General features: G+C 36.6%; 1 protein-coding gene and 1 long non-coding RNA gene across 2 annotated transcripts in view; both read left to right on the forward strand.

The window, feature by feature from the left end:
• Positions 1 to 6,000, forward strand: part of LOC114242377 (zinc finger CCHC domain-containing protein 24) — a 29,242-nt gene extending 23,242 nt beyond the window's left edge. The window contains exon 4 of the mRNA XM_028173506.2: positions 663 to 6,000. Coding sequence (XP_028029307.1) covers positions 663 to 776 — 114 coding nt within the window. The 3' untranslated portion in view covers positions 777 to 6,000. The remainder of the gene's footprint in view (positions 1 to 662) is intronic.
• Positions 6,001 to 12,343: 6,343 nt separating this feature from the next.
• On the forward strand, positions 12,344 to 13,407 carry LOC149503323 (uncharacterized). The gene is made up of 2 exons (XR_016325383.1): positions 12,344 to 12,439; positions 13,142 to 13,407. It is a non-coding gene; the product is annotated as an uncharacterized LOC149503323 (long non-coding RNA).
• Positions 13,408 to 17,801: the final 4,394 nt, after the last annotated feature.

Consider the following 17,801-nt stretch of genomic DNA (forward strand, 5'->3'; position numbering starts at 1 on the left):
AGCTGTGAGCCGTTGTAATGTCAAAATTGCGACTTAAAACTCGTGTCTCAAAGTTGGTGGCGGCATTTACGTTTATACATGGTTTTAGTTATTTATTTTTATTGACTCCGGTGAGTAATTAGTGATCTAACCCCAAATATTAATCATGCGATCTTACAATACACCATGATATACATTATCATCTCCGGCTTTCATTATACAATTGGTCAACAAATATCTTATCTCTCAGTTCTCATCGGACTGTTTTCAGTCGCTTTCTGCAGACCTTTTTTTTTACCTATACCGATAGCCTTGAGAGGCTATTTCAGGTTCTCCTTGACGCGTAGGTTAGCTCACGGGGCTCAAACCGGAGTGTTGCTAGCACTGGCCCTAGCAAGAGTAGTGTTTCGCAGAATTTACCACCGGATCGGAAACGCGACCCACTGAGGAGATCCGGTGAGAAACTCAGTGGGCTGTGTCTATGGGTTAATTTACTCGTCGAGCCCTTCGTCGCAAGCGACGGGCTCAACGAAGACGGTGACCGGTGCTTGAGATACTTAAAAGCACCGTTAATGGATCGGGAGGATCCGTAATGACGTGTTTGGGGTCTAACTACATCTGAGTTTTTGTGACATCCTACGCTTAAGTAACAAAACCTTAATTTGTTTTCAATAACTTTTCAGCGACCTCTAGAGAAACCAGATGGACTGGACGTGAGTGATCAATCGAAGATACACCCTCAGCATTTGTGCCAAAAGTGCCGCTCTTTAGGCTATTATTGCCGCAGGGAGTATTGAACGAAATCAAAACATATAAAAAAATATAGAGTAGAAAATAATATATTTGATAATGACTAATACGATATTCCATCAAATTTCAGTTACAAGATGTCTTCCTTTGAGAAAAATCTAACTTTCAGGATTGTATTGTAGAAAATTAAAAATAGCATCATTTTGTTTTTACTTTTATTTATCACCAACAGTTTATGGTATTTCCAAATCGTTCGCCTCCTGTAGGTTAGATGGCACTGTTTTCAGAAAATTCTAAATTAAATTTAACGCGCATTGACCTTAATTCATTGTCACCTTATTTTCTAATTATTTCTAAGGATAAGTGAATTTGTGTTATCTTACTTAATTTAGTACTTATGTTAAATATTGCCTTGTGCCTTAGCTATTCTAGAAATAAGTCATCTTTTATAAAATATATTTTTAAAAGGTTTATTGTATATTTCGAAGTATTTGTTGATATTGTCATATCGTATGTAATATGTAAAATGACCCATTTTTAGAAGTTAAAAATTAAACTGTCACACTACAGGGTGTTTAGAAAAACAATCGAAACATTTTCGACATATCAATGTACCATAACTGTTTAATTAAGTTTTAATCAATTCGTGTAGTTGCGGTTTTATTGACAAGAGTTTTTCGTCAAATTCTGTAAAGGCAACTATGCGTGTACAAAAAAAAATTAACACATGTTTTCATACGCATTTTGATCTTTTCAATATATTTCCCTTCACGGACTCTAAGACTTGAGTAATGTTAAAGCAAAAAAAAAAAAAAAAACACCCTTAAATAAGAAATCGAACTAAGATTCCAGTTAATTCTTTTTTTTAATCCTTTGATTTCGGTCAGGATATTAGATAGAGCCTGTGAAAGTTTTGAAGTCCACCGGACGGACGTCTTGGAAGTCGGTGAAAGATTCTGAAATTCAAAAATTCATGCAGGTAACCCTTCTATAAAAAAATAGATTCTATATTAGATATTACGATACTATATTGGATACTATATTAGATATTACGATACTATATTAGATATTACGTTCCTACAAAATCCCGCGTTATGCGAAACCGTGTTATATGAGACTAGAAGCCAGTACAAAAGCAGTGTAATTTTCTGAATGACACATCTCAACTAATGCCTATATTATATATTTTTTAAACTATTTTACTTAAAAAAGAAGCAGTAAATTTTCGGTAATTCACATAAATGTTGTTTGTTCATAGTGCATAATGTAATTTCCTAAATAAATTTAAAACAAAATCTCGTCTTGTTAGAGTGAAATCGTGTTATAAATTATCGTGTTATAAATTACCGTGTTATAAAAGGTTTACCTGTACTAACATACTAAGCTAATGAAATCGTGTTAGAATTGTAATAATTTTTCATTAGCGGAAAACAATTAACATGTCGTTTTAGTGAGATAATAATGACCAAATACACTCCAAAGCTATTAAGGTAGGCCTGCGTTAAACGAATGTGGAAATTTTATAAAATTTAGAGTTATATTTATATGTAATGAATTTATTTAGAGCTAAGACATATTTACATTATCTCCGGCGTTGCAAGATACTTACGTTATTGTTATATGTATATTTAGTTTTATTACAATATTTTATTCAAACATTTATTTAGGTATTCGTTATAATTTTGTCCATATCCGTGTTAGTATGTAATATTTAACCGATTAACATTTACTATGTGTATAAAGTATATTACTGTTATAATATAAATAAATAATAATATTTATTATTTTATTCAAAACTTAATTTTTGAAAAATGCGTTAAAATAACATTGAAACGAAGAAACTTTTCTAATTATAATCGACTATGATAAAATATAATTTGCAATAGAAAAAAAAATTGCAGTAAATTTTCGTATCGTCACGAAAATCCTGTATCTACAATTATATGTATTTTAAATAATTTTTATTAACATTGACTAACTTTTACACTAACTTCAAAGAATCCAGTGAATTCTGAATGTGCCAAATGTTGTTTTAGTATTTTAAGATTAAGGTTAAACATTTTACATTTTAATTTACATCATGCTAAAGCTTAAAGTTGAAGGGATTGCGTATTTTATTAAGTTCCTTCAGAGTTCCTAATTTTCATAACACTGAACTAAGTACGACTAATTCTGAAAGAATAAGACGAATAAATAAATAAGAACGTCCACCTATAAATTTGGGAATTACGGCCCAGAACGTAAGTGGCCCAGACTCGTTCAAGCTCAAATAAATAGGGCCAGACCAGATCCGAAATGATTACTTAACCGGCAGTCTGTCGTTTCTATAACCAAGCGTCAATAACTTTCCGATGCCTGTAAGCTGGAAAAAGCTGCCTATCTTAATTTGAATTTATAAACCACAGCTTTTTTTTTCATACGTCTCCCAAAGCGGTATAAAGTTTATTTGTAAACTTTTAAACTTTTTTTATGATACTAAAAAATTTAAATTACTTATTTTGTAAGTTTGTAATTTTGCTGAATCTACGGTGCTTTAAGAACGTATTCGGTTGTATCTGTGTGTGTTTTATGTGTTTATTTGAAGACATCTACATATTATTATGTATTTACGTCAAATTGACAGAGCATGTAGAGAGTTCAAAGGAAAAATCTGAATGAAATGGAAATTTGTCGTACACTTTGGGTATGTTACGCTAGAGATACATAAATTATTATATACCTCTGGGGCCATAAATAAATTAAATAAGTTTGAATTGAATTAAAATATACCGCCTCGTATACAACAGAGCGACTAAAAAAAACTTCAGACCGGCATCTGCAATTTTTTTTTTATAATCACCTTTATCTTCAACGTGTGATGCATATTAATCTTTGATGTTCTTTCCTAATATAAATTATATATCGGTTTTCAGTTGCCTAATATATTCCTAATATACTCAGTTGAATTATGATCGAAATCTATTATTTTAATATATAATAGAATTATTCTGCCCGTGTATATTAGTGTGGATCGATTTTGGTGAAAATTTTTCAATCTATTCCAGTTAGTTCGAGAACGGTTTGAATAGAAATGGTTGGAGAATGGAAACCTTTGTTTTTTTTCCCCTTAAAAACGGTTCAGATTTTTTTCTCAAAAAAGGTTCTGCTTTTCAAATATAAGACAGGACACGGATCTCTCTCGGATCCGCTAGTATCTCTATAATAATCTAAACCTATTTTAAGCTTACCTTTATCATAAATACCGATCTCTTTATCCAGATTTCACGATTATTTGTAATAACAATAGGTTAAAGTTAAAAATCTCTTATTTGAGTAATTAAAAGTACGGACCCAATACAATCAATAATGATAGTCAGACTAAATATATCTTGGAAAAAAAGGATGAACTTTATAACAATAAATTTTTGCTTTTTTACACGCTTTTATACAATAAAATCATTTTTTCTTACCCTATTATTAATTTAAATTTATTAAAATTTATTTTCTATTTTTTAGTTGGATTTTCTATAAAAAGGCGTATTTTTTTAGTTTTTTTTTAAACTATTATTTATTTTTCATTTTTAGTTGAATTTCAATTTTTTAAATTTTTTTTTAATATTGAATTATCATCGGTCCTTAATAAGTATGCCAAATTTTGAGTTAATCCGACGTTTTGAATGGGGTTAAAATCATGTTCAAAGATTCCGTTACCTAACATACATACGTCTGAAGCTAATAAAAGCGTTATTAAAAACATCTAAGTCACGAATTCGATTCTCTTTTTGTTGCTATGTGATATTCAAAGGCCTTCGCACGTAAACGTATCTATATCTAAATTGTTTGCGGAGTAGAAACCATGATAATGTACTTAAGCAATGGAAAAGAATACTAATTTTAGCATGTTCATTGTTCGTAAACAAAATATAAGGAAGGTAGACATCAGACTGATACCCGCGTCATACAAAGCCGTTGATCAACAAATGATGTTGATTTGTATTAAATTGTGTATTTATTTACTACATAGATAGGCGAGCGCAGTCACGTTCTTGACACATCGAGTAATAGAGGATAAAATAAATAATTAAACAGAATCCTTTGGGACTACAATAATGCCCACGGTAGCGCGGTCTCCGTCAATGTTCCTTCGGAGTTGTCCGATTGCGCTGAACTTATTTTAAGTGAAATAGATGTTTTTTCTAATTGTCTCACTACTTACAGGAAAAATCTGTCGCGGATCATCTCCCAATTAAATTAATCTTAAGCAATGAATGAAATGTATTCAAATCTTAGCTGTATATTTTATTTTTGATGTTAATGTACTGTCGATTGCACCTATAATTGAGGTGACATCTGCCATGAACTTTTGTCAATTTGTCAATGTTTTGTATTGATGATCACTTTGTTGGTGCAACTTATTAAATAAATAAATAAATAACAGAGACATCGCCCATAGACATGTCGCACCCGTTATCAAAATAAACAGGACCAAGGTACCTGGACGAATTGGGTATTTCTGCCGTGAAGCGGAAAGGTTTAAGGGTGGAGCAGTCGTACTGTTAAAACGGTGACCTTAGAACTCTTATCTCAAGGTGGGTGGCGGCATTTTTTCGTTGTAGATGTCCAACCATTTCAGCAAATAAAAAAAACTATACACAGTCAAATATAAAGATTTAGGTGGTTTGATTTTTAAAACACAATTAATATTGTGTTTAACTTCGTTGTAGAAGAATATTTAATAGTGCGTAATTCAATAAAAAAAAATTGGTACCTACCCGCCCGCGAGATTCGAACCTCGGCACGATCACATCGCTCGAATACACAAGGCCTCTTATCCTTTGAGCCAAGACGGCTTCAATAAATATAACGTTGTCAATTTCGATCCACTTCTTTTGCGTACAGTTCTTTCGCTATCAGTAAAAATACTAGTTTTTTCTTACAACGCCAATAATATAGAATTAATTATTACGGCCTTCTTCGTGTTCTTCTTTTTTTTTTAAATCCTAATTCCTATCTTCAATTGTTTCTTTCAACTGAGTTGTATTCCGACTATTAAAATACACGTATAATTCTAGAAACATTTTAAATATGATCATTAAGTACTATATATTTTAACTATAATTCATTTTAAGACGAAGCGTTATTTTTATTCAAATATTTTTTTATAAATTTAAGTTTTATTTCTTATGTTATCTTAAAATAAAACAGATGAATATAATCATTTAACTTGTTACTTGTCTAGAGATAAGATTATTGAATTAAATGAGATATTTTTTAAATAAATATTATGACGAATCTTGTTTTTTTTTATTTTTTTATTTAGCCCAATGTTTGCGTTTCGACTTTACTACGTAAACTTAGTTTTTTTTTCTACCTATGCTGTGTGCTTAGTGCGAGTTTCTTAACGTTCTCGATAGCGTAAAAGTTAACCCAATTTTGTATGCAGTTGGAACAGCGCCCCTAGCGGCAAACGTACGCAAACGATCCCATTCCATACAAATATGAGCTAACTTTTACGCTATCGAGAACGTTAAAAAGCTCGCACTAAGCACACTGATAGCCTTGAGAGACTATTTCAGCTTCGCTTTGACGTGTAGGTGAGCTCACGGGGCTCAAACCGGGATTGTTGCTCAGGCTGGCCCTTTTTTTTTTTTTCTACCTAATCTGATAAGCCTTGAGAGGCTATTCCAGCGTAACCTTAACTAGTAGGTGAGCTCACGGGGCTCAAACCTGACGACGTTGCTAACACGAACCCTAGCAAGAGCCGTGCTTCGCAGAATCTACCACCGAATCGGAAACGCGACCCACTGAGAAGATCCGGCGAGAAACTCAGTGGGCTATGTCTGAGGGTTAATTTACTCGTCGAGCCCTTCGTCGCAAGCGACGGGTTCGACGAGAACGGTGACCGGTGGTTGAGATACCTAAAAGCACCGTTAGTGGATCGGGAGGATCCGAGATGACGTGTTTTGGGCGACGTCGACTGCTTTCCATTCTTTCCGCAGGATCGGGAATGTAGTTACCGGCGGCCATGATGAGAGGGTTCTCGTGTCGTGCCGCTTTATCGAAGTGGGGCTGGCCCTATGAAGAGCAGTGCTTTCCAGAATCTACCACCAGATCGTAAACGCGACCCACTAAGAAGATCCGGCGAGAAATTCAGTGGGCTGTATCTATGGGTCACTCACCTAACTCCTGTTGACATTTATTCCTTCGTTAAGCTAATAAAATAAACGCTCTAAGTGGAGGCGTGTAAGTTGTACATACTATTATTTATCGCGTTCTTAGCACGATTTTTATATCTAATGATTTTCCTGATAATTCCCGCGAAAATGGCTTTTGCGACAGCGCCGAAATATCTGAGACTAATCTTATCTGAAAATCGTGGTAATCGTGGTATTTAGAAACAATATTTATAATGTAAATAGATAGATAGCTGCGTAAGCTTATAGATAGATAGGTTTGATAGATTCGATTAGAAAAGTTTTCCGTCGATAAGTTATTGATAAGAAAAAAAGGACAAAAGGATAGATTTGACTATACTTATTATATACTTATACTATTTTATTTATTTCGTAACCGCAATAACGGATAGATAGATTATTAAAAACGGCCATAAAATAATTTCTTGTAAGATTTACTGTTTATGGGCTAAAAAGAATTAAAATAAACTTTAGCCTCTTTAAAGCGAATTCAGATTTTACACGGACCTCTGTTACGAGTAGGTTCGATTAAAGTAATTTAAAAACGAAATAAATAAATAGGTTAGGCGCGTAAATAGGTTGCGACGTAGCTGATTTCCATGACATCGGAACAAAAATAGAAGTGAAAGATCAAAGTGATTGAAAAACAGAAAGAAAACGAAAAAAAATGACATTGATTAAGCTTTATTGTTGTACACATAAAATACTAAAATAATAAAATTAATTTCGCATTATATTACCGTTTTGTGAATGAATCAATAACAAGACAAGAATTAACGTGATTTAAATTTTTTTTTTAATTATGGTGAATAATCTTAACCGCAGACCGCAGACTGAGATGATGAGTTCAGGCAAATTGTAGAACTTGATTTCGCTTGAGACATCACAGATTTACTAGAGATGTTAATAAAAATCACGCTAATTACAATTATCATGTTATATGTGGAACGCAAGTTTCATTTTAGTGAAGGTAGCCTGGAAGGATGCGGATCCTGTGCGGTCTTTCAAAGGCATTGTCACTATCGAAAGCGGCTGGCTGGTATCTTTCATCGGATTCTTCGTAATCGGCTTCCCTCTTGACGAAATGACGATCCTCCGGCACAGGTCCAGCTCTTAGCTGGGGCTTCGGTTCAAGCTCATCGCGCTTGCCCTCACCTTGTCCAACTAACGCCATGAGACACACAATCAAAAACAATAGAGTTACTTTAATTGCAGCGGCCATCTTGTTGTTTGTTTTTTTTTGTTTTTCAAAAATAGTTCGAAACACAAATTTGTAATGGTTTTCAAATTTCATTGGCCGCTTATATAAATCCAGATTTGTTTTTCATTTGAATAAGCAAAGGGGTGCTAACGAGGGCATTATGTATTATTCATTACTTATCGTTTAGCGAGATCTGTGCAAAACATGGCTTTGTTATTTTTTTATTTTATTTTTGTGCAATTTATTTTCATTATCCATATTGACATGGTTATTGTGTACGTAGAATGAAGATCACGAGCGTAAGCGGAAACGTTGAGTGATAATGAAATGTAAACAATGCTATATCCTGATACTCTGTTACAACTGTACTTCAATTATCTATAAACAGTTTCGATCATTTTCATTACGCCCGAGCGTTGTTGTGAATTCGCAGACCCTTTTCACTGGTAATATTGTGAGTTTTGTTGAGCGTTCATGAATACTTCTTGCCTATTTCTGTCGTAAAACAAAATGGGCTCGGCTTATAATGCTGGTTTTCAATTGTCTTTCCTAATGAAGCATATCTAGGTACCGTCCGCAAAGTAACACCTTATTGGCCGAGAACTCGTGAACCTTTTAACAGGTAAACAGGAGATAATCGGTAATTAAAAGAAAAACCCAGAGAGTCAGCGATATGAAATGGCAGTTGGCTAGACATATATTCCATAGAATCGATGATTGTGAGAGCAGATGGGTTGTTGTGTAGAGATCCCGCACTGGCATTAACCACACCTTTATTCTTCTTTTCTAAAATCTTCTTTATTATAATAGTTATATCTATATATATATATAAAAATGAATTGCTGTTCGTTAGTCTCGCTAAAACTCGAGAACGACTGGACCGGTTTGGCTAATTTTGGTCTTGAATTATTCGTGGAAGTCCAGAGAAGGTTTAAAAGGAGAAGGTTTGAATAAATATGAAAAGCTCGGAATTATATAAAAACAAACAATTTTGTTTTTCCCTTGATGTGGCCCCCGTTGGACGGATTCCTTTTGTTTGTTTAAGTTTATTTTATACAAAAGTTTAGGTCTTTTATTTATCTATTGAGGCACTACGAAGTCTGCAGGGTCAGCTAGTAATAGTTAAAAATCGACTGACACCTATTACGCCTTGCTCATTCAACCGTCTTCGCCATCTTCCTTTTTTCTGTCATCCTGTCTGTCATTCTCTTCTCCCTTTCTTACCGTTTTCTCTCACTCACATCTTAACGCTCCGTTCCACGCCCTTTTCATACGTTCCGTTCTTACCAATACTACATATATTCCATAGAACCGATGATGGTGGGAGCAGACGCATTGTTGTGTAGAGACTCCGTACTGGTAACGCTGTGTGAAGTGTCCTCCAAACCTGGTAGAGTGATAGCTTGTTGTTTTTTTTTGCTTAGATGGGTAGGCGAGTTCATAACCTACCTGGTGTTAAGTGATTACTGGAATCCATAGACATCTACAACGTAAATGCGTCACCCAGCTTGAGATATAAGATCTAAGGTCTCAGGTATAGTTACAACGGCTGCCCCACCCTTCAAACCGAAACGCATTACTGCTTCACGGCAGAAATACGTAGGTTGCTTATACCTACCCGCGCGGACTCACAATAAGTCCTACCACCAGTAAATGGCTTGTGCAGAGTGGTCAGCAAGAAATGGATGAAGAGAGCCAAAGACCGGGCTCAGTTATGGAAATTGGAAGAGGCCTGGTCTGGAGGTCTAGCAGTGGACGACCTTGATCTGTTGATGATGATGATGACGAAAAAGAAAAAAGAAAATAAATGTTTATATTAAATGTCAGATACTGTTTCAAACTATACAAACTTTTTCGCCATAAATGCGATCGATTGAAATGAAGAAGAGTACAATTACACAGCGTTTATGTTCAAAACAGCTGAGCAATTATGTCTACCAATTCATTCAATCGTGTAATTCAAAACACACTTTTAATATAAATGACAACGTTCTGAATGTTCTCTACCTAATGGAACGACCTTCCGTGCTCACTTTCAAATCCTGGTCCCTCGTTTGGCCTCGGGTGGCCGGCGCGTTAACCCGGCTTCTGGTTGTTGAGCGACAGGAAGTTTAAGTCGGTTCGACTCCGACATATCCCGCCCGCTATCCCCAGTGGAGGGTGGGAGTCCGGCGATTTCCTCCTCACCAAAAAAATAAATAAATGGAACAAATGGTAAACAGTCGACGTTACCCGAAACATGTCAATTCGGATCCTCCCGATCCAATAACGGGCTCTGCGAGTAAATTAACCCACAGACACAACCCACTGAATTTCTCCCCGGGTCTTCTCAGTGGGTCGCGTTTCCGATCCTTTGATAGATATTGCGAAGCACTGCTCTCGCTAGGGCTAGTGTTAGCAACGTCCTCAGGTTAGAACCTCGTGAGCTCCCCTATTCTCTTGATTACGCTGCTATAGCCCTTTAAAGCTACCAACTTAGGTAGGAAAAAAAAACTAAGGAAAATTCTTCTTCTTTGAGTAGACCGACGCGATAAAGATATTATACTTACTTATTATACTTATAGATATTATATGATACTTAAATATCAAACTGCGACATTTGCCTTTGAACAAGGTTTTTGCAGCTCCCTGACTTAGTATCAAACCACACGGGGAGCCGCGTCTATACACTTATGCTTATTTTTTTTTCCACAGGAGAAAATCGCCGGATCCCCACCCGCAGGGTGGGTAGGGTATGTGGGATTTGGACCTCACTAAAAACTCCTCCAGTCACAGCCGGCGCCCTACCCCGGACCGGGTGGGAACCCAGTCAGAGCTATTGAGAGGGCGGGACAGGGTTTACGCAGAGCATATTATATCCATCCCGCCGTCCCCCAGACGCCGGACCGGCGGCCGCCAGGGACACGACCGCCGGTTCCCTCGGTCGACGGGCCAAGAGCCCGCATTGATGGCGCCGAGCTACACCTTCCCCCGGAGCGGTCGGGGGAACGCGGCTTACCACACCGCCCCACGCCTAGGCTCCTTCCCGCACAAAACGGGTGAAGCCCGAAGCTCTTAGGGGGCCGGATTACGGACGAGACCCCGGTCCCGACCCCTTGCTCGGCGGCGGCGAATTTCTGCGTACTGAGGAGAGCTTTGCCTCACTCGCCCCACCGCCTCCTTCTGCGAGATGGTGTACTCGCAGAAGTCGGGCATAGTTTCCAGGACTCGTCACCGCCAAGCATCGACGCCAGGCAGCGACAAGTCCGGTCCTATCTTTGCGACCAGGACACGGCGCTGCACCTCCCAAGCGGGGTAGACAGCGAGTATATGCTCCGCCGTGTCCAGGTCGTGTCACAATGGTGGCACCTCGTCGTCGGCTCAGCTCCTATCCGGTGCAGATACTTCCCGAAGAATCCGTGCCCAGTCAGCACCTGCACCAGACGGAAGGTAAGGCGTCCTCGGCCACGATTCACCCAGTCATCAAAGACTGGGTAAACCGCCTCGACGGTCCGTAGACCCCACGTGGGGTTGGCCAACCGCCTCGACCACGATTCGAGCACGGACCGCCGAGAATGGGCCTTCCGCGCCCGCAGCTCACTTTTGGAGGGACGCACCACGCCCAGAGCACGAAGCTCGCTGCGCCACCAATAGTCGGCAGCGAGCGACTCCGCCTCCAGCTCCCATGGCGGCGTCCCCGCCAACACACACGCCGCCTCGAAGGAGACAGTGCGATATCCACGGATGACCCTGATAGCAACGGTGCGCTGCGGCCGGCGCAGGAACCGAGCCATAGCGGCCCGGTTGATACACTTATGCTAGGGTTGTTTAAGTTTTTTCCCCGGTTGTCTTTATATTGACTAATGAATATCGCTCTGTAACATCAGACCGGAGGAGGCCCTACAAGTAATGCGGCTTAGTGCTAGAATAAGTTTGCATAATATGCAATTGCTCCCAAAACATTTTTTGTATTACCCCACTATTCTAGTTTAGAAGTACAAGACTTTCCTTTATCTCTTTGGATAAAGCGTAAAATCTACAGTAATTAGATAATAAAATAATGACGCCACGGCTACTCTATGAAGATTTTATAACCGTATGTTTTTGCGGGATTATTTACATAAATACTGCTGCATTTTACTAAATTTTACATTCGATATTTTGAAGTTTCTTCCAATATTCTGCATAGTGTCGTCAGCAGTGATAACGTCACATGATCTCAAAACTACCTATATAAAGAGGTCAATACCTACACATAACTAATCGCTTTTTTACAACAAATTTATTCGTAACATCACACAATCTTAATTATTATTGTAAATTACTAGTTCGAGTTCAGCAATTATGAGAGTAATACGTGAGTTATTTTAGTTTTTTCTTTTTTTTTTTTAATATGTATTTAAATAAGTTTAGTTGTTATTTTAATCGATGTGATTCGTCTTGTAAACAATTCCCTTAATTACATTCACATTTACGGCATAATCTCGCCTTTTTATTTCGTGGCTGGCAGCGACTTGGCCCCCGCAATTGATGACGTATATTACTGACGGTAACCATTCACCATCAGGTAGGTCGTATGCGAACTTGTAAGAACCTATCAGAACATTAAAAAAATATTCAATAACGGATATTTCAACATGTAGATTCAATCATAAGAACTCCTCTCGTAACTTTAAATTAGCTAATAAACAGGTCATTATATTGTCAGATTGTATATTTGTATATTGTATATTGTATTATTATATATTATGTATATTGTATTATTATATTGTCAGATTGTTTGAATTCGGAACTTCAAAAGTGTCAACGAGCGACGTCCGCTATGACACTAGACATTCCTCCATAGATTATACACTTAATATACTTTCCCCTTTTTCAATTCCAGCCGCCAAGGGCGACACATCAATTTCATATTTCATATATTCAAATATATTTAATTTGTCACATAAGGACTAATAAAGATATAAATACTAATATAATAAATACAGTCCACTTTCATTTACCACAACGCAACACAGATCCTTTCGTCACACTTTAAGATTACAAAACATTGTTTCAGTGTGGTTCCTGTTGTTTTTTTTCTTGGCTGAAACATTGGCTGACGACAGCTGCCCATGTTTGGGTGTTTTAGCGCCCGTCTGTGGCTCCGATGGCAAAACGTATTGGAGCGAAGACTGCGCGAAATGTGTCAACCCTAATCTAACAGTGAGGAGCGGTTTCTGCCCGCGACTGGATGTGGTATTCCAGAAATGATTGGAATTCAACTCAGGCTTCAGTGTCGGTTAACTTTTGTAACAATTTCGCAATAAAAAATAATCAAAATAACTTTGTATGTTTTTTTATAACTAAGATAGCCTTTATTAACGATCTAATTTAAGTTAAATATTTATTTATTTTAATAACTACTAGCGGCCCGCCCTCACTTCGCTTCGGAAACTGTAATTTATTATTGATTTCTACAGTATTTAATGGATGTTATTATACATAAAAAACCTTCCTCTTCAATCACTCTATCTATTAAAAAAACGCATCAAAATCTGTTGCGTAGTTTTAAAGATTTAAGCATACATGGGGATATAGGGACAGAGAAAGCGACTTTGTTTTATACTGACACTAGCGCGTAGTTATATGTAGGTATTAAAAATTTTCAAATATGTAGGTATACACAGACTTTTTGGCGGGAACGCGAAGAGTTAAGTTGTGTGATTTGTTTTATTTTGTCTATTTAGTGTTTCTTCAGGTTTAAATGTGTAATAACGATGGTTTATTAACTGTTTAATATCTGTGAAAGTGCACAAATGTGAGAAAAAGAAAAAACAAAGACGCTGGACGTAACTTCTCGGGATCCTCCAAAAAGTCCACTTAAAAAAATCTCAGTAAATGTCCACCATTTTACTGAGATTAGATTTCATCCCATATCATCTCATCTTATTTCATAATTTCATTTCATTTCACGTCATATTATCATTTTTCATAAAAATAAGATAAATTAAAATAAGACATGACTTAAAGGTCTTAGTTATCAGGTCATAAAATCTCTTTAAAAAAGTATGTATACACTTATTATCTAGTTAAGTTGCTCCGAGACGTAGCAAGTATAAACATATTGAAATCCATCTACCTCGCCCTATGTCAATCCATACTCTCATACTGCATCCTGGCCTGGGGCGGAGCAGCCACTTCTCATCTAATTACCCTTGAAAGAGCTCAGAGAGCAGTATTGAAAACTATTTTAAAGAAACAATTTCGGTATCCCACAGACACTCTCTTTAAAGAATTTGGGGTCCTGAGCGTGAGAAGAATATTTATCCTTAGGGCAGCCCTTGATTACCACAGAGAAGTTCCTAAAATTACCAACATCAAAGTTCTTGCTACAAAACGCACTCCTATAATCCCGACGCCCTCAGTTAGGACGGCTTTTGCTCGTCGTTTTAGCTCCTACATGAAACCTTACTTATATAACAGACTCAATAAAAAATACAAAATTCTTAACCTAAATTACGAAGAAGTTAAAAGAAAGTTAATAAAAGAACTGCTTAATTGGTCCTACTCTTTTTCGGAGGACTTTCTGAAATGCATTAAGTAACCCTAAACACGTACTTATGGTAAAAATCATTATACCTGTTCCTTTTCTTTTATATATATGTGTATGTGTATGTATATATATGTATATGTGTGGGTGTGTATATATATATGTATAATGTTTCGCTTAACTATTTTGATTTACTTGTATATTCAGCACCGTTATTACTAGTTTTAAGATACTCCTGTAAAAAAAAACTCTCCACGAGACAGGCAGTGCCTAGTGTGGAGAGTTTTTAGCAAACTGTTATGTGTAAATGTATCAAGGTTAATAAATAAATTATTATTATTATTATTATTATAGTTTTATTATTTTACACCGGTTTCTTGATCGTCTTGCTGTACAGCATAGGCCTCCCCAAGGGTCCTCCATAATGTTCTATCCTGCGTTTTTCTCATCCAAGTCGTTCCTGCCACTTTTTTTATGTCATTTTTCCATCTACGTTTTTGTTATAATACGTTGTTTTTATAACTACCCTTATTTTATTTTACCAACGAGAAGATTTTCGTTCGTTTCCTTTATATCTCCGAATCTAAACGATTTGTCTGCTCCTATATTAAGTTGTTGTTGCTTAAATCTCACTTTTATGCAGCCACCTGAGCTTATAGGAGATTTTTTTCCTATCTATTCGCTTGTAGCCGAAGGTGCTATTCCCGCTACGCTGTGACTTGTAGTCGAGGTCACGAGGCTCAATCCCCAAGACCTTGCTAACACTTTCACTAGCAAGAACAGTGCTTCGCAGAATCTACCACCAGATCGGAATCGCGATCCACTCAGAAGGTCCGACGAGAAACTCAGTGATCTATGTATATGGGTTAGTTCGCTCATTGTGCTTGAAGAGCCTAAAGAGCGGTCACGATAAGAAGGTTATTGTGTCGCGCCCTTTTGTCGAAGTAACGTTCGGACGTTACCTTAAGGTACTCACGTATCGGTTCCAAATTTAAATCATGGTGAAGTTCGACATTCTTCAGGTAGTACGGTGCTCCGAGGGATATCCTGCAGAAAGGGGATCGGATGACCTGGAGAGTTTATGTGCAACATACGGGACGCGTGAGCGAACACATAGGCGTTGATGCAACCACTCATCTTTTGATCGAAGTCTCAATTGTGCAACGGCTGTCTTTGAAACCGAAACATGGATTCTCTACTAAATCAGATTTTATCTTCTATGTATTTACTTACCCTATCTATCTAGTTCAGGCTTATAATACGGCCCAGTTTGAAGCAATATAAAATAGATCTAGGTATTTAATAGATCTAGTATGATAAATGTTGGTTCGTTAGTTGGCAGTCACGTGTGCTCAACGTGTACATTACCTTTGCTCAAATAAGCTCAAGAATGGATTGTCGTTGTTTATTATATCGTTTAAAATAGGGAATAACTTTAATTCATTACAAACAAACAGGATAACATACCTCTTTGATTTATCAACAAAACATTATCTATTGAATATTGATTTTGCACAATCGGATATATATTTTATGAACAAATAAATGCTTATTATTATGCCATACATCGTGATTGCCGTATTTGCAACGTAAATGTTTAATGCGAATGTTGTTATAAGTCTACTGGCTGCGCATTTAAAATTAACATTATTATTTATTGTCATTATTATTAGGGAGTCCAACACTCATATAAATATTAGCCTATACATTAAGTACATGTATTTTCTGCATGGATACCAAGTTTCAAGTCAATCGGATGCACGGTTCAGTAGTTATAATGGAACATCCGTAAAAATCACTGTAGATTTATACTAATATGTGGGGATGGTTATTGGAACGAAGTTCCTTACGGCAGGCTTGGAGGGGATAGGGATTTTGCTGCGCGACCGAACTGAAAAAAATGTGATAGTAAAACCGTAAGAAAAAATCCGTGGAAAAAAGTGCGTGGAATAAAATCGTTAAATGAGACGTGCGCAGGCGCGACAGTCGCATACACAAGCGAGTAGTGTCTTCTCTTTCTCTTTCTCCCTCTTTCTTTTCGTTCTCTCATCCATTCTCTTTCTATTATTATTTCTATTTTTCTATTTCTATGTAATTTTATGTTGTCAAACAAAAATAAAGAGACATATTTTGTTATTTTAGTTGATAATTTGAATTACGATGTTTTTCTATTTTAAGTAATTTATTATTTCCTAAAATACTGAATTTCCTAAATACTTTCTTGTACTTAAATAAAAACTAATCAGCAAAATTTAAGAGAAAAATCAAGAAAACCTACATAAAATTGAGCACGATTTTTTTTGCAATTTGTGTCGATTCTACATTAGCCGAAGGAACTTCGTTCCTACCTGGTGTCCCACGACACCACATATTTTTATATTTTTATTACGTTTTTTTTCAGTTTGTTTGTTTTTGATATTTATTTTGTGCCTGTTGCAATGGCAACATTCTATTAGGTTCAGAAAAAGATAGTAGTTTAAGGTTAGAGAGGCTAGTTCAAAAAAGGAAAAGCTTTAGAAAGACGTGTACGAAGTGATTGTGAAGTAAAATAAATAATTTCGCTATATTCATCCCACTTTTACTCAAGAAAGATCCCACATATATATATATACATATATTAGTATAGATAAGTAGAATTGAAGTTAATTATTTTTCAATTCTGTCCAAGATTTATGAATATACAATATACGTGGTAGTTAGTGAGTTACTCATTCAATGCGAAACCACATGAATATATATATTGATGTGCTATTGAAGAGAATGCTTTATTGATAAAAGATCTAGGACTTAAAAACAATTTTATAGTTACATCCTGTGCTTTGATTTGAACTAGTTTGGTCGAGATTGGGAGCAGCCTGATTCTATCACGACCAACCTTCTAAGTCTTCCTCCAGTCAACTTAACCTTGTCATTGTCTAATTACTATTTTTCTTCAAAGAAAGAAGTTGAAAATGTCTGGTTAATAGTCAGATGAACAAACCGTCTTTCTGGTGTTGAGTGACTACCGTTCAAACCGGTTTTACTGGTGATAGGACCTCTTGTGAGTCCGCGCGGGTAGGTACCACCACCCTGCCTATTTCTGCCGTGAAGCAGTAATGTGTTTCGGTCTGAAGAGTAGGGCAGCCGTTGTAATATACTGAGATCTTAGAATTTGTATCTCAAGGTGGGTGACACTTTTACGTTGTGA

Source organism: Bombyx mandarina, chromosome 03 (assembly GCF_030267445.1).
Source record: "Bombyx mandarina strain Sakado chromosome 03, ASM3026744v2".
NCBI lineage: Eukaryota > Metazoa > Arthropoda > Insecta > Lepidoptera > Bombycidae > Bombyx > Bombyx mandarina.